This window comes from Herpailurus yagouaroundi, unplaced genomic scaffold (assembly GCF_014898765.1).
Source record: "Herpailurus yagouaroundi ecotype Mexico unplaced genomic scaffold, PumYag 165, whole genome shotgun sequence".
In the NCBI taxonomy this organism is placed as follows: Eukaryota; Metazoa; Chordata; class Mammalia; order Carnivora; family Felidae; genus Herpailurus; species Herpailurus yagouaroundi.
This window is the reverse complement of record NW_024412406.1, coordinates 10,737,417-10,761,559: the sequence shown is the minus strand read 5'-3', so window position 1 is coordinate 10,761,559 and position 24,143 is coordinate 10,737,417. Positions and strand designations below refer to the sequence as shown.

The window sequence follows — 24,143 nt, the reverse complement described above, 5'->3', positions numbered from 1 at the left end:
ACAACCTTTTGTTCACATGTTTCTGTTAAGAGGTAGTAAATATTTTCACCGTGTGGAGCTACTTAGCCTTAAAAGTGACTTTCAAACTATGCATTTCTTTTGTGCAATGGAGTGAGGATTTTACTTAAGAGTTTGCTGCTTAGCAAACATGGCCTCACCCATACGTGAAGGGAGTGGATGGACTACTGGAAAGGAGGCTGCTGTGTAAACTACAAAGGATACCAACAAACCAGTCCTAAGAAATACACCTGCACTAAAACCACAAGGTCCATTAAACCAAGCAACCGTCAAAAAGGGGAAAAGAACATTTTCTATAGAAACCTCACCTGAGAGAATGGAGCGAGAGAATTCAGTTAGATCCAATTTTCATTTCTTTACGGCATTAAAAGGAAATAAATGACTACTGAGATTAACATAGCTGCATTTATGGCAATGAGTGCATCTAATACACCACCAGCTACAATATGGCCCTCTTCAGAGAGAGAACACAAATCTGCTCAGCAAGAACAAGATGGCCTAACAGATTTATAATGGTAATTAAAGCTTTTTTTTTTTTTTTTAAAGGAGATATCCCCAAAGGTATTTAACTGGAAAATGCACAATAATCACAAACCTTCAGTAGCACACCAGGACCTGGGTACATTATAGGATGGTCCCCATTGTGTCACTGTTGCCCCCCGCCCCCATATCCGCTTTTGTGCCCTTTTCTCATGCTCTTTGCTTAAGATGTGCTCTTGCCCATTTCTGTGTGCAGGAATCCTTCCCAACGTTCAAGATCCAACTCTAACCCCTTCCCAGAGGCCTTTCCTGACGCTCCCACATGGAAAAACAAATCCCTTTGTTCTCTTAAACTTCACGCAGGACTAAAAAAGAGTCTGAAAAATGCAATGGACTCTATCATGGCACTTACTCTCCACCACGGTGATTTGTTACAACCGCACTACTAGAGGACATCCTGCTAGAGAGCCAGGAAGATCTCAGACCCACTTCTGAACTCCTAACAGTGTTCACCCATGGAAGCATCCACAAGTACTTCCTGTCTTCCAAATTTGTCACAATGGCCTACTGCGTAGGGGTCTGTAAGTACTGACTTCTAGATCCCTACTTTTTACTCCATTCTTCTGATGTCACTTCGCAGATTGCAAATTTACCCAACTATATATGGGGGAAAAGGCGGGTTTCAGTTATTTCCCTAAAGCCTAAACAGACATGCCCAAGAAAGGACAATAGGAGGATGTTTTAATCATCATACAATAGACATTTCATGCTCTGTCTTTTTAAAAAATTTTTAAATGTGTATTTACTTATTTTTTATTTAAAAAAAATTTTTTTTAACATTTATTTATTTTTGAGACAGGGAGAGACAGAGCATGAAGAGGGGAGGGTCAGAGAGAGGGAGACACAGAATCCAAAACAGGCTCCAGGCTCTGGGCTGTCAGCACAGAGCCCGACTCGGGGCTCGAACTCACGGACCGCGAGATCATGACCTGAGCCGAAGTCGGCCGCTTAACCGACTGAGCCACCCAGGTGCCCCAAATGTGTATTTATTTTTGAGAGAGACAGAGTGCAAGCGGGGGAGGGGCAGAGAGAGAGGGAGGGAGACACAGAATACTAAGCAGGCTCCAGGCTCTGAGCTGTCAGCACAGAGTGCGATGTGGGGCTCAAACTCCCGGACCGCGAGATCATGACCTGAGCCAAAGTCAAATGCTTAACTGACTGAGCCACCCGGAACCCCCGATCTGTTTTTAACCAAACATGAACGTAGTAGGAGGAGAATTTTCTATCTAACTTTCACGTCATCTTCTCATACTTTCAAGTCTATTTTTTCTGAAAAGTTGGCTGAAGCACTACGAGGCAGGAATGCAGAAATGCAGGCGTGCAGGTGGGTAACTGTGGAAAAGAGAAGTCCAATCAGATCCTGTTTTGCAAGGCAGGACCCGGACAAAGACACAGGTGTTGGGCTCAAAGCTGTTTAAACTTCCACAGTGCACAGCACACAATGGCGAATGAATCAGGCTGGTCTGAGTCTCAGAAAGGAAACCTGCGCTACCGAAATCTGTCTTTCTATTCACAGCAGGCACACACCCTGGCATAGCCTTTGGGCACTTCAAACAGAGGTGTGGCTCCGGACCCCGCAGGCTGGAGTTTGTCTTCCTATTTGTAAGTGATGTATTAGGAGAAAATCATCTATCCTATTCCAGAATTTTGGGAAAGAACCTCTATAGCTACCTATGAATGCCGATGGGCTTCCACTAACCCAGTGACTGAACATGCATATTACTTGAACTTCAAAAAAGCCTCGGGTAGTGAGTGCCGCAGAGGCATTGTATCCTCACGTGTGCCCAATGAGGCCTCAGGAGAACAAGTTCACCCCAGATTTCTCTACGTGCTCCGTAACAGGAAAAAGAGCTCATGCCTGCACAATGCTTCCTGACGTCTAGTGCTGTTCCGGATACTTAACACATACCAACTCAGGGAGCACTCATTTTAACCCTTGGCACTATTAATGATCACACCCATTTCACAGATGCTGAAATTAAGGCTTAGAGAGGTAACATTGTTTACCTGACGCCACTCAACTAAAAGTGTGACAAAACCAAGACATGAAGATGCTTTGGCTCTAATAGCTGTGCTCTTAACTACTATACCATATTCCAGAGAGAATTCCCAAAACCTCTCTGGGGAAAAGCAGGCTGTCAGTTAAACATTTATTTGAATTGTTTCCCTCTTTTCTCCCTTCTGAAACTCTTTGCACCATAGCTCACACTCACTTCTTCCTTGATTTTCAAAGGCAAAGATGACTGGGTTAGAGCTGACTTACAAGCCTCTCTTGCCAGGACCAGCCTGACCAAAACAGAGGGGATGGCTCATCATCAGAGCTCAAGCTGTGGGGCAGAGTCAGGCACAAACCACCATCCGTGAGACAGTTCTGCCAGAAGTAGGATAGCATGGACCCAACTGTTGGAAGACACGGGCCAACAGAAGCCCACCTCTTACCTGTGAGCTGGTAGCCCCTGGGGGACATGGGGACTCTTGGAGAGCATGGCAGGTGCTCCTTCACTACTGGGGAGGGTTGCTATCACTTCTCTGCTTTCTCACATCCAGTTTCCCATTCACAGTGCAGGCCTCACTCCAGTCTGTGCTCGGGGAGCAGTGGGGGTGGGCGACCTGAAATTCTGAGGGGGTTCTTCTGAATGTGGGGAGTCGGCGCTGGAACCAAGAGCAACAAAACAGAAGCAGTGCAGGGGCTGGACGGGGAAGTCCGTGAATGGGCTCCAAAGCCTAAGGCCTGGGGACGTCCCTGTAACCTGACTTCTTCCCACTGCAGATAAAGTCCCAGTTCCTGACTGCCCTCAGCTCCTGCTCTTCCTGGCTTACGATATAAAGACCTACCTGATTCACCCTTCCAGCTTCAGTTCTAAGGGAAGCATTTGAATGCCGTCCAGGTAAATGGCAAAGGAGCCAAGACAAAGTCGGCCTGGAGAGGGGAACAGGCCCAACAATGCGCCTGCATGGTCCTGTGCTGAGTCACACACAACAGAGCCAAAGCAAGCCCAAATGAGCACTGGGTGAAAAGTCTACACCAACCGCACTTCTCTGAAGAATTCCTCCTCCTCCTTGGAACAGATTTCTTTTCTAGTGATGCTCCCACACACGGCTTTAACCTCCACATAGCTCTTGTTTAATTTCCAGCTGCACTGCAAGTTGTTGACCCATCCGTCTCTGCCACTAGGTTATAAATTTCCTGGAGGACAGGGCCATTTCTCTCTCTCTCATTTTGGTTTCTCCCAAAGCACCCACTCTTCCTGCTTGTGCACAGAGTGGTATTCAGGAACCACTGATTGAAATAATTACAACATTTACTCCAACGTGAACCAGCATCCACTTTCCACTTCAAATTTATTACCTCACTTAACCCTCACAATAATCCTGCGAAAAGCTATTGTTCTTTCCCCACTGTGCAGACAAAGGCACGTGAGGCCCGAGTTTCCTCACTGACAGTGCCAGGATCTGAACCCAGACTGTAGCCACTGTGTTCTTTCTTTTTTTTTTTTTTTTAATTTTTTTTTTTTCAACGTTTTTTATTTATTTTTGGGACAGAGAGAGACAGAGCATGAACGGGGGAGGGGCAGAGAGAGAGGGAGACACAGAATCGGAAACAGGCTCCAGGCTCTGAGCCATCAGCCCAGAGCCTGACGCGGGGCTCAAACTCACGGACCGCGAGATCGTGACCTGGCTGAAGTCGGACGCATAACCGACTGCGCCACCCAGGCGCCCCCTTAAAATTTTTTAATGTTTAATTATTTTTGAGACAGAGAGAGAGTGCGAGCAGGGGAGGGGCAGAGAGAAAAGGAGGCAGGGGAGGGGCAGAGAGAAAAGGAGAGAGAGGATCTGAAGCAGAGCTCGAACAAATGAACCACAAGATCATGACCTGAGCTGAAGCTGGACACTTAACTGAGCCACCCAGGCGCCCCCCCCCCCCCCCCAGCATGTGTTCTTAACCACAAAGAGCACACACTGCCTCTCTATGCCCTGGAACCCCAGGAGTATAAATGACAATAGAATTTTATCAGGGAAGGAACAAACAAGAGGTCTAAATCTTCCACGCTTTTCCCCTGTGGCTCCCTCTGTTAGGAAAGTCTTTCTTCCCCCTTCTGTTCCCGGCAATGCCTACTTGTCTCCTCAAGACGGCCCAAGAGTTGCCCCTTGAAGTCTCTCTCAGTTCCTCCAGATACCTAGGGATCTTCTGTTGCTTTATTATATGCACTGTCTTTTGCTGTATCACATCACAGAATCTGCTGCATTTCTCCTCCCTCTCCTGCCTTGGAACATGCCTCAGAGGGTGAGGGCTGTCTTTATACAGTACTCGACACGGAAGTATTCAAGGACTGCTGGTTCTATCAGTTCATTTAATACCTACTGAGTGCTACTTATCGTGTTAGGGGCATTCATATTGAATTCTCCTAACTTCCGTGAGCTGGATGCCAAATCATCCCATTTTGTGACGAGTAATCTAAGGCTTAATATGTCACATGGTTAGATGACATCTGAATAAAATCTCCTACCTCAGCCCAGTTTGCTCAGCTCCCAGAGTCTTTCTGGCATCCTGGTCCCCAAACATAAGGTGGGGCCAATACCATGAGGAAGAGCGGGATGTTCTTCAGGTTGACTGTGAATGGGTTTCTTGGGGTCTCGCTCCTGGGCCCTGCTCTGAGCCTGTTTGAGAAAGGGATACAGTCTCCAGGTGATGAGTGAATCAGACCTCTTGAACTTCAACTCTTTCACCTGCTTGTCTCCTATCGCTCAGGTTTCATGTGTGTGCTGTAACTGAGCCCTAGGAAATCGGTGTCACTAGCCATAAAGGACTCAGTAATGAATGATCATTTCCATTAAGCTTAAAAACTTTTAAGCAATGATCTCAGCACAGAAATTAAAAAATATATATATATTTATGCAGTATTGAACTGATATATGAACCGTCAGAAACCTGATGAGGTCTTAGCTTTGAGGTGGATTTTAAATCCCTGGGGGAGCAAATCAACTCAAGGATGACAAATGAGGAGCTCAGTTGGTTAAGTGTCCAACTTCGGCTCAGGTCATGATCTCGGGGTTCACGGGTTTGAGCCCCACATGGGGCTCTGTGATGACATATCAGAGCCTGGAGCCTGCTTTCAGATTCTGGGTCTCCCTCTCTCTCTGTCCCTGTCTCTCTCAAAAACAAATAAATACATTAAAAAATTTTAAAGAAAGAGATGACAAACAAATCAAAACCAAGTACTTCAAGTGCCTATGAGTTCTTGATACTTGTGCTGGATCCCATGTACCGTGTAAGATAGAATTAGCTTTATTTGCTACACAGTCTATATTAATAAACATAAAGTAGACTACTGAAGTCTAAAAATGACCAAAAATGACCACTTACTCACAATTATCATTTTCTTTCTAGGTATAAGAAACATCTTATTCTGGGCATAACTCTCATAGTTCTTACTAAGAATGATTCCAGCATATTTAGATTTGTAAGTAATTATTAGGAAAAACTTATAGTAATTCTAAACAGCTTTATAGTTCATTAGTTCAGCAGTAACTCTAAATTTCTAAAAATTATTTAGTACTGAGATTTCTAAAAATTATTTAGTACTGAGGTGAGCAGAATTTCATACTAACTGTATACAGAGATACAATGGATGAAGAAAAGGAAAAACAAAAAAAATTAAGAGAAAAAAAAAATCTTGAAAATGTCATGAGGAAAACCAGCTACATATGGCCTATTTTAAGCTCCTAAAAGTCACTACACCTGCTTGGTACAGGGACTGTAAATACATTTATTTGTCTACAAGTTTTACCTTTGTTTTCCTAAAAAAAATCTTAATCCTTAATTAAGGAATCCTTGATTAAGGAATCCTTAACTCCTTAATCTCCATGGCTTGAACACCTAAACTTTTACATTCTTAGCTAATTCAGAGTCCTCTCCGACAGACAAAAGTTATAAAGCATGACTCGATGTAATCCATGCTTTTGAAAGAGCTACAATTTTATATTTTGACTCATTTAATAAGTGTTCATCATTTAGTGAAAGTTGTTTTTCTTTTCATATTTTCCTGTTTCATGAGAATAAGAAAAACTGCTGACCGACTAGACCACAATATACAGGTAACCAGTTTCTTCTTAATGGAAAAATTGAGACCGCTCAACAGAGACCCCTGGACCTCATCAAGCACGCCTGCACCTGCCTGATTTCCAGCAGGAGGGGTGATCTCTCAGGTGACTGGTCAGACCCTGCTGAGCAGGGGGCCTCTTCAAGCTGGGACTTGCCACTGCAAGAATTTGCAGGCAGGGTGGACTGTGTTCCTGGATACTCCTGCTCTGGGAGGACACGCAGATTCTCTATTACAAACCAGAGAGGGGTCAAATAAAATAAACTTGCAACGAGTGAGAGCAGAGACCTGGGGGAGAAAAAAATGTAGATGCTACTGTGGAACACAATCATCACAAAACAGACGCCCGGTTCTCCCGTGGTTTTGATCTTAAGCTGAACTCACGTGCTCTTTGTAAGACTCGTAACTCTCTGCTCTTGGTCCTACCTCCTCTGTGTGGGTAAAATGCCTACTAATGTCCTTCTGGAGGGAGGTCCCAGCTGATAAGGTTTGGGGCCTGAAGTTAGCTTCTGCAAAGTTTTCAAGCTTTTTGTTTAATTAGTAACTCAGGCATCTTCATGCAAGTCATGTGCTTATTTTCTTGATCCATTTTGTATATACAACAACGAATCAAAAATCAAAGATACCTTTTCTAAGGCAAAGAAAATCATAGATGTCAATTTCAACCTTTTACAACAGGCAGCATAAAGAGTTAATGAAAGCTCTGATTACTATACGGCTGACCATCTAGATACTTCGATGGCTACTCTATTAATAGAGTAAATAAAAAATTAAAAGGATTTGCTAATTTGACTTGATTTCAGACAATGGAATTATGAGAATAGAGATGTTGGTTATAACCCCAAACCTTGGCCAGTGTCTTGCCTAAAACTTATCTTAGTATAAAATAATTCCTGTTTCCACAAATGGCTATCTCCAATGATTCCTTCTACATTTCTCTACCCCAGCCTTCTCTACTCATTTTCCTAACAACTATTACAAGTGACTATGGAAATCTTTGATGTTGATGTTTTCATTTCCGTTGGAAGCTCTTAAATGCACCATTTAGAGGCTTCTGAGCACCATCCTTACAGGAATCTCTTTGTTTTGTTCTTCTTTGAAAGTCCGGGACTCAAAGATTCATTATCCCTCTCTCCCCAAAGTGTCACCATCATTATATACGGTCCATGTGTGCTCTTAGCTGACTATGCTCAGATCCTTAGGGTTTTAACTCTCTTGCACACAACCAGTGATATACAAGATGAGTTCTCCTTTACCATTTTCAAGGATCCAGTTTTTCACATGTAGACTGATTTGTTCATGCCCTTGATGGTCCTGTCCCAACTCTGCTTCCAGTCCACCTTGTGCATGACAGCTAAAACCATTCTCCTCAGATGTTGTTTTGATCATGTTACTAACTTCCTCAGGACTCTGAAACGGTTTCCACTTGTGTGTTGCATAACACCTGATTAGAGCTTTTAAGATCCTTCAATAGTCAGCACCCTTATCTAATTGTCCTCCTCTCTCACCATGACTCAGCTGTACTCTACACCACCCACTACAAAGCAAAATACTGTGCCTCTTACATTCTACACACCAGCAGTGGGGAGTACAATCCAGAAGGGTTTTGAGTACGTTTTTGTACACATATTGTAAGATTTCTCAAAAGAGGACGAAGCTTCAGAGTAAAGATCTAACAGAAATGTTAGATCCGGTGTCCCTAGCCTCCCACCTTCCTATGATTTTTGTTCTTTTCTACAAACCAACTGCATTAGCTTTCAGGAACTTCAGACTAGCACCACTACTGCTACGCCCAAATTTACTAACTTTCTGGATAGTTTTTTTTTTTCCTGGGTGGTAGGAGGAGGGGGAGAGGGAAGGGTCTGCATGTGAAAGACCCTTGTTTTCAGGTTCTGTTGGCCATGGGAGTCACCACGGAATATCAACATAGAACATCAAAAGGTTAATAAGGCAATGAGGCCAAAAGTAATACCCACTGCAGCGAAGCACAAGGACACAGAAATGCCCATAGATAATGAACACTGGTGATCTCTACTGCCTTGAAGCATTTTTCTTTCTCTTCAGGCTGTGAGTCATCAGAGACACTATTCTTGCCCTACCTGGTAAAATCTCTGTTGCCTCTGTGACAAATCATGCCTTCGCTTCCCTTCAAAATATCGCTCAAGGCTCAAACTCCTTATGAAATCTTTCCAGACCAATTCCACCTGACACGCCAATTATACCAGAACATCCTTTACTCATGCTGTCTCTCTCATTTTTCTCCCCCTTCTCATTACTCGGCATTCCCTTAGGACCAGCATCTTATACACATGAATTTACATAGATTCACATGCATACACGTTCACATAGACACTGTTTATGGGGGGATTCTTGAGGCTTTTTTTTCCTTCCCTTTGTTGGCTTATGCCTTCTGTTTCCTTTGAAATTTCCATTATCAGGCACTGAATAGAGGAGGCTCTGTAACTGTTACAAATATAGCAAACTGTAATTTAAAGAAAACTTTTCAAGAGTAAACGTTAGTAACTGAACTTTAACACCACAAAATTAACCTATTACTGGAGATTCCGAACCGGGCGGGGAGAAAACTGTTACACATGGTTGTCTTTCCTTTGTTTTCATTTATAGAATGAAACATTAGAGACTGTCTGCTCACTCTATAATTAGATTTTAATCATTCCAACAATGGGCTGAAAGTTATTCTGATTTAGTGAGGAGTTAAGAAGAATAACATAATTTTGAAAAATGCTCTGTCAAGTTTGTGAGGTAACATGAAAAAAAAAAAAAAAGAACTCAAAATATTCCTAGAAGCCAAGAAAAAAAAAAAACCTTGGGAGGTGCTTTATGGACTGGTCCATCTATCCTTTTTTAATTCCCGTAAGACTGACCATTCATTTACATAAACTACTTCAAGACCTGTATGGGATGAGGCAGGCACTAATAAACAGCTGACTGAATGAATTGGTGTCTCATTATTTAACGACTCCCTACAGGTATGAGGTCTCTTCAATCAACCCTAAACTTGTGGAAGATTCAGGCCCATGCTTCCTTTCTCTCACTGCAGGTCTAGGGCAGTACTAAGTATGTAAGCATTGAATAATACCCCTCAGATGATCAAGAATGACTGGCACGTGAGTTGTGCTCCTGGAATGTTTATGGGTACTTCAAAAATGGTTTTGATTTTGGTGATATGTCCCTCACTATAATCTTGTTCCTAACAGTATACACAATAGGACATTTGTCCTTTCAGTACACCATCTTCTGACTGAGGACAAATCGGGAGTTGGAAAAGTGAAACGTCAGTGATATGTTCCACCATGTTTCCTATCTGAATAATTTCTGTAAGAAATATTGTTGGTGTGGTTTTGTGAAGTGCAAAAACTGGCAAAGGAAGGGAATTCACACAACAGTGGAGGCCCAGACTTGGGCTTTCTGTGACAGTGTGGTCCAGTTCCTCACTTCCTCATCTCCACTGATGAGAGACCCAGAAAGATTACTTTATATGTTTGAAATAAATGACCCACATTCCAGGAATGATGAACCTTTTCACTAATCTTATTCAGAAACATTAGAATATCACACGCACAAATGTCTTAGATGTGCCTCTGTTCCTTGCCCACCACCTCTACCCACCAGTTCCTGCTAATTTCATTTCCTGCTTCTCAGGCAAGGGCATGGGTCTTTATCATCTGTCCACAGCCCAGGCCTCCACAGCCTTGGCCCCACTTAATAGCCATCTCAGAGACAGATGGTTCCCTGCTCACCTTCCTTCAAAGACTCCCCAAGGCCAACAAACGGTAGACAATCCAGCTCCCAAACCTTCATGACATCATTTCCTATCCTATCTTAACCTACATTTATCAACCTTCAGCATACCTCAGAATAACCTGGGAAGCTTGTAAAACCAAACTTCTGAGACTCACCCAAAGAGATGTGAAATCAGCAGTAGGTGGGAGCCAGAAGATTTTAAGTGCCCCTTCTGATCTGCTGCAGGGGCTGGATGGACCACACCTGGAGAGGCAATGTCACCTCTATCCAAAGGCCGGTAGGAACCTACCCTATGTACTTTTATCCCACTCCATCTTCCTCCAGATACTCCTTCTGTCTGGGGCATCCTTGCCACCATTTGCTTCCTGCGGAATCTCGATTCACTCTCCACAGCACAGGCTCAGCCCCACATGTGTTGTGTTCTTTCTTCTGATGTGGTTTCAGTTTTTCTTAGAATTTACCATATTAAACTGACATAATCCGTCTGTCTCATCCACAAGATTTGTGGCTATCAATCGAATATTGGTTAAATGAAACTGGCAAAATGAAGCATGTGACTAAATCACACTGCTCCCAGATAGATCTTCCTTTATGAGCCTAAGGTAGGTATGTGGGGTAAAAGGAAAAAACTTCCTACCCCAACTCTCAAAATCTAGTGGACATTAAAGGCTTGGGCTCTGATGCTGTACTGCCTGGGGTCCACCCTACACAGGGCACCTACTTGTTTTGTGAACTTTCTACATCACTAATGGGGTTGCTATGGGGATTAAGGGAGGTTACAGATGCCAAGGTCATGGCACAGGTTCAGACACCAGGTGAGCACTCAACCAGGTCAGCTTTGTTTGTATGTGGCCAAAAGGCATCACCGAAATTGCAATCCTCAGAGCAAAACGGGAAGGGTGCTTGCACTGGTGCGTAGGATACGTGGGGGAAATGTTTAGCGGTGTCGACACTGCTTCCTTAGCTGGAAACACCGCCAAAAAATCAACTTACCACAAAATAGCTAACTTTGATGTTTCTATGTCCAAATGATGCTGGGATTCTGCTACCATCAAAAATCACATCTTACAGACTCTATGCAGAGATGAGTTAAAATGTGATTTAAAATTATTTAACTATTGAAAAACTTAAAATTTTTTTGTTTATTTTTAAGAGAGAGACAGAGAGAGCGAGTGGGGGAGGGGCAGAGAAAGAGGGAGAGAGAGAATCCGAAGCAGACCCTGCGCTGTCAGCACAGAGCCTGATATGCAGCTAGAACCCACAAACCGTGAGATCATGACCTGAGCCGAAACCAAGAGTTGGATGCTTAACAGATCAAGCCACTCAGGCACCCTGAAAAATTTAATAGTTTTTTTTTAATGTTTACTTTTGAGAGAGAAAGAGAGACAGAGAGCATGCACGCCTGCACGCAAGCCTGGGAGGGGCAGAGAGACAGGGAGATGGAGGAGCTGAAGTGGACTCTGCCGACAGCAGCAAGCCCGATGCGGGGCTCGAACTCATGAACTGTCAGATCGTGACCTGAGCCAAAGTTGGACACTCAAGTGACTGAGCCACCCAGGGGCCCCATTAGTTGTTGCTGTTGTTTTTTAAAGAAAGTGCTAGTCATCTTCTCCCTAGTACTATTCAACTCTTACCTATGTATATTCCATTGATAGCACTGCTACTGTCAGGGGTAAAATTACATATACGAAAAGACATTTTGTTAGGTTTTCTTAATTCAGTCCCGTATGGACCTTGAGCGTGATCACAAAGGACTAAGAGAGGTTAGGCAAAGGGGCGTGGGTGTGAGGGCGTTCCAGGCAGAGAGCTGCTTGTGCAAACAGCACAGGGGAGTGTTGGTGACAAGCTCACCCAAGCGGGTCAGGTGCTTCCCAGTGGGTGCTTCCAACTCACAGCCCCCATCTGGCTCACAGCTCCCAACCTGCCACACGCAAGTGCTGTGACACCCCCCACCCCCAACACACACCACCCCAGGGTATTTGCTCTCAATGGCAAGTTTTGTTTCTTATTCATCTTTGTATTCCTGGGGCCTAGTATCGTATTTGGACAGAGCTGGCACTAAATAAATGTTTGCCAAAGGATGTTTCTTCAGCACAATAATTTGTGAGGGTGATATTTTGTTCCAGGATGTCGCCAAGAAAGAAACAGGCCAACAGATCTTGCTCACTGGGTAGGTCCTTTGAGCACAAATCTTAGAAAGCATAATTTCACAAATTCAAGAATAGATATTCTGATGCCTGAATTGCGTGGTCTTAAGGCGACAGATTCCTCCTAGTCCTTAACATGAGAAGTGCTCTATTTGTGCTTCTTTAAAAGAGCTGCCTCCAGCATCCTGGACATGGAATTCCTCTTTTGCAATGTGCCTCATAAATGTCTTTGTTCCTCAGGGTTGGGTCTGAGCTCTCTATGTATGGTACAAATCTGAATTCCAGGCTATGTTCCCTTTTGTCTTTGGGGCCAGCATCTCCCAAGTCAAGAAGTCAAAATCCAAACCAATTTTCCTCTCTAAACCCATACTTTCCTCTCCGGTCCCTGTCTGAATAAACACTACTAGCATCCATCCAGTTGGCCAATCCTGAAACTCAGGGGTCACTCTGACTCTGCCTCTTCTAGGTTTGCCACATTTATTCAACCAACCATCAAGTCCTATGGAGTCTGCCCGGGACGCTGTCACCATACATTTTCTTCTTTCTATCCCCGCTGTCACTGCTTAGCTCAGCCCATGGGCTCTTACCTAGATTGCCAGTTAGCACATTACCACTTAATCGGCCTCCAATTGTATTGCCCCTTACTCTTCCCAGTCCCTATATCACCTGCATCCAGAGTGATCTTTCTAAATTTGATCATTTAATTCTGCCTAAAACTATCAGTAGCTCTCCTCGGACTTTGGGATAATGTCCAAACTCCCCCTTTATAGGTCAGTGAGCCCCGCATCTCATCTCCACTTCATCTCTCAACACCCCCCACACCTAAGTAGTCTTTTTTCCAGCCATACCAAACATTTTACAATACCCCAAATACATGTGGGCCATTGTCCTTTGTGCCAGCTGGATACCACCTGCACAATCATGCCTCCGGCCCCAGGCTATGACTAAGCTCCTCCTATGTGCTAAGCTTGTAGCCAGGTGCCAATCACCTGAGAGGTAACTGCATTTTTATTTTTTGAGAGAGAGAAAACACATGTGCATGTGTGAGCAAATGAGGGAGGGATCTCATAAGTGTGAGATCATGACCTGAGCAGAAATCAAGAGTTGGCTGCATAATGGACTGAGCCACCCAGGTGCCTGGGTAATTGCAATTTTATCTGTCCTAACCAGGCTGTATGATTAGAAGAGCTGGATCCTAATCATAATATTACATTTACATAGTATGTCATCGATTAATATCATAAGAGTGATTAAAATCATTATTTCCCTGAGATAAAAAACCAAACCTTATAAAATGGCCTGGTAACTTAGAGTCTTTTCTGCAAGTTCAGACCAGGGTGTTAACTAACGTGTTAGCTAATGACCCTTCCAGGGCATTTTCATCTTTGCAAGGTATATATCAGTCACAGCTCAACTCATTCTCAAATTGCTAGGGTGAACAGGAGGGGTGGGAATGAGGGACAAGGGCCGGCAGTGGGTGGGTATGGCCGCGTCACCAGACACTCCTCCATTCCTACTCCTTAACCTGAAAGTCCAGCTTCTATGGGATTTTTCCTTAACATGTTTTGACTTAGTAGGGTCCCCACATGAATATCAAACCTTTCCCTCAATGGATGGAAGTGAGTGTAGGAAATCTTGAAATACTAATTCAAAAAGCTCTTACACCAATGTAAAAAATTAAACAGGGATCTCTGGACCAAGCCAATTGAGATCAAAATTTGATGGACTTTATGTAGTAAAACTCAGCAAAATTTTAACCTTATTCAAAAGAAAACTGACAAAAATCTAACAGTTATTTGTTAATCTCTGGCACAATTATTTTTAAAATGTTAGAAAATGAATTAATGTATTTTACTTGACTTGAATAAGTTTCTTTCGGCACACAGGGAATTCCTAAGAAGATCTGACTTCAAAGAGTTGCACTCTTTTGGAGGCAATCTTGATTCCTTACATCTTAATTAAATTTCTGATAAAGAAGCTTATTTTGAATTGAAGCATATTATACAAATAAATGTGAAACACCGACTAAAATAGAAGGGCAAAATTATTAAAGGCTTATTTAGTTTTATTCTCAAGGGGCCGTTGTACTAAAGCTGAATGAGTTACATAAATACCTTTGGCATTTGTTGGATCCTGTTCCTAAACACAATGTTCATATTTCATCTATAATAAGAAAAGCATCTCAAAGATTTGCAAGGCACTAGTCTTGCAAGCGGCCAGTTTGGTGTCTTGAGTAAAGTGAGATTGGCGGAGTCAGCTTAATCCATGATGGAAAGTTGTGAGCGGGGTCCTCTGGCTGTCGGGCAGCTGCCGCTCAGAGGAGTCTCCTGGCTCTGTGAGCGTGCACGCAGAGCTCTGCCACTCACCCGCAGACAGAGGCTCTGTCTCCAGGAGCACATGGGATGGAACATGGATGCTATCACACTTGTGGCTTTCATCATGTATGTGAGAAAGTCATTGCTGCTTTAACTCTTCGTATTTACGGCATCAGGAAAATGTCACGTTTCAGAGATAAAGGAGATCGAACCTGCTGCGGTTTGTACCGTCTAAGCCAACTCTGATTTCTATAGTTAAAACAAGGGTGACATGTGTCCCCAAAACCTGGCTTACCCTCCCCTTAGAACGCTGTCTTTTTGCTCCAGTTTTCACCAAGTTGATCTCCGCAGGACTGAACGCTACCTCGTATCCCATGCACACCACACACAGCATCTCCTCCTTATGTTCTCTGTTTAATCAAAGTGGAAAGCCATGCCTCTATGATCCCCAGGTTTAAAAAAGTATGTTTCTAATGGCCCGGAAGTCTGGATAACTGTGTGACCCTCTCATTATTACGGCATAAGACTAATTTTCGTGACATTTGTATTGCTTGAACCTACTTGTTAAATCATTAGAACACCCGGCCACCTCCAGGCCTCGGTTTCTGAATGGGGCTGGACTCGAGAGGGCAGGTGGAAGAGTTTTTTCAAGAAAGATCTTCAGAAACAAGATTCCCATAACACAGTAGGTTCCCCTGTTATGTGTAATGACCCACTAAATGGCGACACATCTCACAAAACGTAAACTATATGTGGTTATTTACAGTTTATAAAGCCCTATGATACCCACTCTCTCATTCAACTGTTAAAACAACTCTCCTGTAAAGAAAGAGGCAACTATCAATTCTCATTTACAATAACTTTTTTGCACCCTGGCCTGAGTGTATTAACAAAGCCTCTGGAATCTGCTTGTAGAAGAGCTGGTGATAACAGGGAAAGGGGTGACGGGTAGCAGAGGTTGATATGGAAGAGTACAGGAGGCCTAAATAAGGCAAATAATTAATGCTCTCCTCAGTAGTGAATTCCCATATTTTAGGTGATTTCCTCCAAAATCACTTTACCCACTTAGCAGCCTCTTCATTAAAATGGCTTACAAGGCATTACAGAAAAATTCAACCTTCCTGAAAAAAAAAAATCACTTACGTTAAAAACTGAACATTAACCAGAGCCCCAGCAGATCATCTACAATGGTCTGATAATCTACAATGGTTTTTAAAGATATGATAGGACTACTAACATTACAGAAAAGAAAGATAGAATATAAAGTAGAATTTTGATTTGCAAAAGAGAACGAGAATCCTTTTCTCCAACTGAATTTAAGAATTTCAAATTCCTGGCTCTTCACAATAACTTGGAAGAGACTCAGCTTTTTTTTTCTAAAATTGGGAGAAGTTTAATTTGGATCCATAATGTGCACTGACTCATGGTTGACTCTGGGTTTTAATTACTAATAAGTGAAGTGAATCAAGTCAAGTAATCTTGTGAGGAACTGTTCCATTGAATGCTATTTTTTGAGCTTAAGAAAAATGACCAGGAAAAAGAAAGAGGTAGGACAAGAAAAACTTTCAAAAGGAAAAAAAGACAAGTGAGCATTCGGCGAACAGGTTTTTAAAAAACAGTAAGCTCTTAGGCTTTGCTCTGATTTATCCCATATTTTGGTGATGTCAACCAGGTAGGGATGAGCTAATATTTTTATAGTGAGTATAAGCTGACTTCCTGGAGTTTCCATATCTGTTTACGGGAAGCACTCATATGTATCACTGGACCAGCTCACACCTATGAAGAATGGAGATAAGAGTTTGCCTTAACCTCAAGTTCTTATTTCCCAGCCTTGCCTTTGTTATGATTTTTTAATGCTGTTGACATAGTTAAGAAAAAAGGTACCTGTAACATGCACTTTTGCATTTTCTGTACTTCCTTCACTACGGTCAGATTATAGCATGATGAATTATGAGAGCTATGTTTCCTTCCTTTAAAGCTGGTTTATAAATGCCCAAGAAAACAGAATTAGAAGTGTTTATAGCCTAAGTAGTGAGAATTTAATTCACTCATTCATCAAATATTTACCGGAGCCCTTACCAAAGTGCCCTGATCTAAACTAGCTCCTTGGGTGTACCAAAGTGAGCAAAGCTGCTTTCAGGGCCTGGCTTTCTGATCTAGTTGGAGAAAGAGATGTGAAACAAACATACTGAACTAGACGAGAGCTCAGACAAATGGGCATTTAGGTGGAAGGGGGTGGCAGTAGAGTAGGAGGGTATGAGGTTGGGTAAACCCTCCATGAAGAGGAGACTTGATGCCTAGACCTGAAGACAGAGCAGCCCTGAGCAGCTGGCTGGGGCCAGGGCACCAGGAAGAGGGGAGGGATGAGCAAAGATGTCCTTTAGAACTTCAGGAAAGCTGTCGTGGCTGAATCATTCAAGCCATGGAAGAAACAGGGAGAGTGGTAAGAAATCATAAAATACCTTTTTACTTAAAAAAAATTTTTTTAAACATTTATTCATTTTTGACAGTGAGAGAGACAGAGCATGAGTTGGGGAGGGGCAGAGAGAGAGGGAGACACAGAATCTGAAACGGGCTCCAGGCTCTGAGGTGTCAGCACAGGGCCCGACACAGGGCTCAAACTCACGGACTGTGAGATCATGACCTGAGCGGAAGTCGGACGCTTAACCGACTGAGCCACCCAGGCGCCCCTTAAAATACCTTTTTAAATGAAAAAGCATGGGGTGCCTGGGTTAAGCATCCAAATTTGGCTCACGCCAAATTTGGCTCACGCAGGTTCATGGGTTCAAGCCTCGCGTCAGGCTCTGTTCTGACAGCTCAGAGCCTGGAGCCTGCTTCAGATTCTGCATCTCCCTCTCTCTGCCTCTCCCCCCCCTCATTCCTTCCCTATCCCTCTCTCAAAAATAAACATTAAAAAAAGTATGGAAAATATGTCTTTTATGTAGGAGTTTTGAAAAAAATGATGTCATTTTTCATATTCAAGTCCAAACCTGGCAACATGGAATCCAATCTCTAGTTGTGAAAACAGGTGCAGCAGGCACACCTGTGCACCAGTTCCTTGGGCTTCAGGCCTCCACATTCGACCTGGTGCTTCTGTCCCCTGTACAACTGCATCTGTGACAAGCCTGGCAGGGAGAGTGCTGGGCCAGGGACAGCACAGGGCTCCCTCCTGACATTACTGGCCCTGCTGTTACCCCCTGAAGTTCAGGAGAGGCTGGGAGCAGCAGTCACTGACATGTCACGGTAGTCCTGGAAGCCTGCCCAGTCGAGTGAGCACCGTCCCAGCTTCAGGCAGTCTGGCCACAGAGTCAGAGAACAGGGTAACTATTCCATTCCACTCTACATTCCCACCTTACTTCCTTTCTTTGAATCTGTGTGCTTCAACGAAGGCAGTACAAACAAATGCCTAAGGTTCTCAATTGCTTTAAATTTTTTTCAAATGTTTGTTTATTTTTGAGAGAGAGTGGAAATGGGGGAGGGGCAAAGAGAGGGGGGGACAGAGGATCCGAAGTGGGCTCTGTGCTGACAGCAGTGAGCCCGATGTGGGGCTTGAACTCACAAACCGTGAGATCATGAGCTGGACCAAAGTTCAAAACTCAACTGACTGGGCCCCCCAGGTGCCCCAGGTTCTCAACTGCTTTAAGCCAGCTCTCTTCCATCCTTTAGCATGATAACCACGTCCTCTGGGGCTCAGAGTCTACAAACCTCTTCTTTTGTCTACATCCTTTTCTAAACGATCTTTTTCCAGAGAAGAGTGGTTCTCTGAGGGCCACTCATATGCTATCTCAGCCAAATGCCTCACTTTAAAACTCCTTAAAATATTTTTCTCAAGAAACAGTACTCTGAACATGTCTTAAGAAATTACTGAAGACAAGAGTTAAATGGGGTAAAAATGCCCAAATGAGAACTGTCATTGAAACAACAGGTATGGAAGGGTGATCTTGGGCACAGCGCTGGTCTCAGCCTCTGAATGTGAGGGGCTTGAGATATTCAGAGCTGCTCCCCTACATCTGGAACCTTTCTTTAAAAACAAGGGTGAGACAGTTTCTCAATTCTAGCAGGTGATTTTTACCCACAGGACCAAGACAAAAAGGGAAGAAAACATTTTGTTAAATCTTATACATCTGGTACTTTTTAGATCAGAACAGAAACCTGAGAAGAAGTTACAGGAGTCAGCAAATTAATAGTACCCCTTAGAGTTTTCACTCTTTCTTTTAAAAAATGTTTATTTTTGAGAGAGACAGTGTGAGCAGAGGAGGGGCAGAGAGAGAGGGGGACAGAGGTTCCAAAGCAGGTTCTGCACGCTGACAGCAGTGAGCCCAATGCGGGGCTTGAACTCACAAACTGTGAAATCATGACTAGAGTTGAAGTCAGATGCTCAGCCAACTGAGCCACCCAGACGCCCCAGAGCTGTCACTTTTTAAGTGCTAACCTGCTAGTAAAGGATCAGTATCTACTGATTCTTTATCTGCTGCATTATTTTTACTATCTACTGGTAACATTATTCCCCACGTTCTCTTATCTGTAAGAATTAAACAGGGGCCACAATAAGTCTTCTGAAATACGCCTCCTGTGCATTTCCTACGGAGATACACCACTACTCCCTATTCAACGAAGCAAAAGAAAGGTCCACAGACCTTCTTGAGTTTCTGAGCTCAAGTTGGTTGGTTCTATGTCCCCTGATCTCCCTGAGGAGGATATAATTATTTTCTCTCAAAGCCAACTTGAAGCTTTGCTTCAGAATAATATAAGGTGATGGTACACAAATGGATCCAACTCCCTGATACTTAAGTAACAAAAATTCTCCACAGCCTATGAAATAACAGCAACAGAATAATGATTAGCACTATCTGGGTGGCAAACTAAGATGGTCAGTAACTATTAAAGTTATCATCTCCCTCTGTTGCTAATGGCGAACAAGTGATTTTGAGAGCAGCAGCTGCCAGGAGGTAGTTATTTCTAGTTGTTATTTTGCCATTACTGGGGCAGGATGAGGGGGAGAATGTCACCTTATGTTGTTAAACTTTTGCTATTTTGTAAAACCAAAACACTAACAATAACTACTGGAGGGTCCAGGAAGTACTGAGCAGATACTGAGACATTATAAAGAGCCATGGTTTATGACAATATAGCAAGAAGTCCCCCCCCACCCCCAGCAATCTCCAAAACCTTAATGGAAGCTTTTTTTTTTTTTCTATTATTTATTCATTCATTCATTTAATGAGAGCATGCTTTCATGCTGGGGCAGGGGAGATACAGAAGGAGAGATGGAGAATCCCAAGCAGGCTCCAGGCTAAGCATGGAGCCCAGTGTTGGGCTCAATCCCATGATCCTGGGCCAAAATCAAGAGTCTGAGGCTCAACCAATGAAGTCAGCCAGGTGTCCCTCTCTTTGTTTAAAAAAAAAAACAAACAAAAAAGCTTTTAAAAGAATGTAGAACTTTAAACTCAGAGCTACTGAAGGGGAATGTCAATCCATCAGCTATTTTCTACAAAAACAAGTGGCAAAACTCTATATCTGAAGTATCATTAAAGCAAGGAATCTGGAAAGAGGAGTAAACAATGAAAGTAAGGAAGACATAAAAGGTTACCTGAGAATTTTGTTTTCTCTATTGCATCATCCAAATAGTATACATATATTTTTTACTGTAGTTAGAAGAGTTAACATGATATCTACCCTCTTAACAAATTTTTATGTGCACAATACAGTATTGTTAACTGCATGCACACTCGTCTTGCTTAACTGAAACTTTATACCTGTTCAACAGCAGCTTCCCATTTCCTCCTCCCTCCAGCCATTGACAACCACAATTTTAGTCTCTGTTTCTAGGAGTCTGACCATTTTAGACACCTCACTTAAGTGGAATCATGCAATATCTGTCCTGTGACTGGCTTATTTCACTTACTATAATGAATTGAGCATTGAAAAGATAGCTAGGTGAAATTTTTAGAAAGTAGTTAACTGGCCAAAAGTATATTTGATTAAAAACTATACAACACAGTAATCTCAAACTATATTACCACTACCCCCAAAAGATTTTCAACAGAGAGGATGTGGCTAGCACTTGGGTAGGAGTTTATGATACTAGTATAATCCGACATCCTTGCATTACAAGCCTTTCCCTTTCATTATGTAGATTCCTCCCATTTAAACTAATCATAAAAGTCAATAATTAAAACAAGCTTAAGAAAATCATTTGCTAGAGTGTCCTGCACAGTTTTACTTTGCATCTGCAGAGATCAAACTGCTTCTACTAGGATCACTAGGTTGTAAGGTGAAAGCAAATGGAAAAATCCAGGAGTGCATTTAAAATTAGACGCCAGGGCATAACCAAAGGTATAGCACTAGCTCAAAAGTTAGCTGAGGGCCAGGAAGCCAGTAAGATTAGAGGTGCCAAGTATCCCATCTATAAGCAAACCGAAAAGCAAGTAATTCAACGCTTGGCTATTAGGGAAACTGTGGTCTAAAATAAAATCTGCTCAACAGAGAAGGGCAGAGAGGCCCTTCCCGAAAGTTTATGCTAATTAACAATAAGCAATATTAACTTTAAAATAGGAGGAGTTTGGGATAAAGATGGAAACCCTGAAAACTTTTGACACCTATCTCAATATAACACAAAAAACATGACCTCTTCATTTTTCAAGTAATGTTTCAGATACTCAGAAGTAAACAGTGACCATAAAGTTTTTGTTTTTTAAAGAAACGTCAAAAGTCTGAAAGTATAAGGTTGAACCTTGTGCAAGTGCCATTTTTTGAACACCAAGAAGTTCAAGTATCAGAAATTTTGTATGGTTCAACCAAAGAAAAGAGAAGCTTAATACAATGCTAAGAATAAAAATCTGAAGACACGCTAATATTCTGTGGCTTCCAAAGGACATTTACTTCTACAGGAAAATATTACTGAAGCAAGAAAAGGGTTTTTAATATTCTATGCTAAATGTACGCCTCAAGTCACATGATACTGTGGCCATTCGGTGGCCATGTAAATAAGCCTAAAAATCATATTTTCCATTTATAACCATCTTTTTTTTCTTTTTTTGTCTACAATATGACAATTCTATTCCCAATAGATTTCTCCATCCCTCTCTTTGGACCCCAAATCCAGCTATTCATGGCAAAACTTCAAGCACATAGTCCTTCTGTGCCCACATACACCCCACTTCTCAATCTATAATTCATCGCGATCTCCTACTCACTCCATCCCTTCTCTACTGCTCTACTTTCTTCCAACTTTGGCACGCTGACAGTCCCATCTGTCCATGGCAGGTTCCCCCCACCCCTTTCCTTTTAATACACCGGTGATCTAATCATTCCAGCATAGAATGTGACAATTTGTATCAGCCTTAGTCCCTCTGCCATTCCCATACAGTTGAGCTCTGTTGTTGTAAACAATGCATAGGAGATTTGGTCTTGTAACTTTCCATTTCTGCCATATCTAGATCTTGGTGGCTTTCTCAAAAAAAAAAAAAAAGAAAGAAAGAAAAAAGAAAAAGAAAGAAAAAAAGAAAAAATCATTCTCTGTGGTAGTATTAAAACAAAACAACACACCCCTGAAAGTAACTTTCTCGATTCCTGAAAATGTGCACAGTCTGAGTGACCCGACGTTAAGTATTTGGGAAGTAGTTTGTGACAGCAAGGGGATCTCAACGTGCTTCCACATTTTGCGATGACGGCCAGGTTCAGAATAGTGCAGGTACATTTCTGACTCTCATTCCATTGGAATTAATCATTTTCTAACTTTGATTCTGATAGTTACAGAAGCAAATATGGTGATGTTACCAACAGAATGACAACCAAAATATTTGATATCCCACTGTTTTGAACGACCATGCACAACCACCCGCCCTGCATTTACATACCTTGAATTTGCTATTTCCACTTTGGTTCTCGCCATGGCAGCTGCCCTTTGCGCGCCTTCAATTGCTCGGTCCACCTTCTCCCTAGTTTTTGTATTTCTTATTGGTATAAGCTGCTTCCTTATTCCACGGACCAGAATATTATTTTTGTATTTCCCCTCTTCTTTGGAGCCATCGGGAAACACGGTGCAGCCATATCCATGCCTCTTGTTATTTGCCCACTCTCCTTCATACTTCATGCCGTTGGAGCGCTCGCTAACGCCAAAACCATTTCGCTTGTCGTTCTTCCACTCGCCCATGTAGGTTTCCGTGGTGGTGGCATCGACGTGGTCTTCCACCGGGCAAAAATCACAATCTACGTCGCCGAAGCTGATCGTAGAGTTGGCATCGCTGGAACTAATTCTGCTCATGGCCGCGTCGCTGCGGACGGAGCTGCGTTTGCTGGAGATGGAAGACTTGGATTCGGACTTGCGAAGTTTCATGCTTCCGAGAAGGGAGCCCCTTCGGAAGAGGCCGCCCTTCTTCTTGCCCGCGAGCTCCGCGTCGGCGTGGAAGTTGAGCACGAAGCCGCCGCGGGTGCCGGCGGGGCTGTCGGCAGCGGCCGCGGCATCGTGGAGCACGCTGCCATTGCTCTGCTCGCTGCGCAGCGAGGCCATGGACGTGCGCAGCGGCGAGCGGATCACGGTGGCCATGCCGTAGGGCACGCTCTGGCGCACGCCGTAGCCATGCCGCATGCCGCCGGCCCATTGGCCCTGGTAAGTACCTTCGAGAGAGACGGCAAGAAAGCACAATGTGAGTCGGGGGCGGAAGGGGTGCGATCTCGCCTGCCAGCACCTGGGTGCGTCCCAGGAGAGCCCGGTACTCAGAGCAGGCAGGTTCACGGTCAAATCCTACACGTATCCAAGTCAACTCTAAGTGACACCTTACGTTTCATCCACTTGTGGGTTCCCGCCCTGTAATTTTGTGTCAATGGTTTCAATGTAATTGTTTAGCATTTTCCAAGTTTGGTAATTTTCCTTTTCATTTAAAAATTTATACGAATGTTTCAGATGAAACCACCACTTTCTAATACAAAAAGAGCGATCATTAGAAAACAACTTTTCTCCCCTGATCAAAATCCCTCAAAGGAAGGCAGTGTCACAGAAGATGAAATGAGTTCTCTTCCTGAATTTTAATTTTACTCATTCAGCTGAAAAGCTCTAAAAGCTCTAGGTCTGTCACAATAACATTCCAACAAGCTAAAAGACTTAAAATTGTTAATGATCGGGACATGGGTCATCAAACACATTATTTTACTTTACATTTTCTTTCTTTCATGTTCACCATCTTTTTTTAGGGCAGGGAAAACTTTAATATTTAGATTTGGGAGAAATTTTTGAAGCAAAGAGTGATTTGACATAT

At 43.0% G+C, this 24,143-nt stretch overlaps 1 protein-coding gene across 1 annotated transcript in view; it reads right to left on the bottom strand.

Annotated features, from left to right (window-relative positions):
• The window catches only part of JPH1 (junctophilin 1), an 84,745-nt gene that overhangs the window by 55,097 nt on the left and 5,505 nt on the right, over positions 1-24,143 (bottom strand). The window contains 1 exon segment of the mRNA XM_040487564.1: positions 22,746-23,505. Within this exon segment, the coding sequence (XP_040343498.1) occupies positions 22,746-23,505 (760 nt within the window).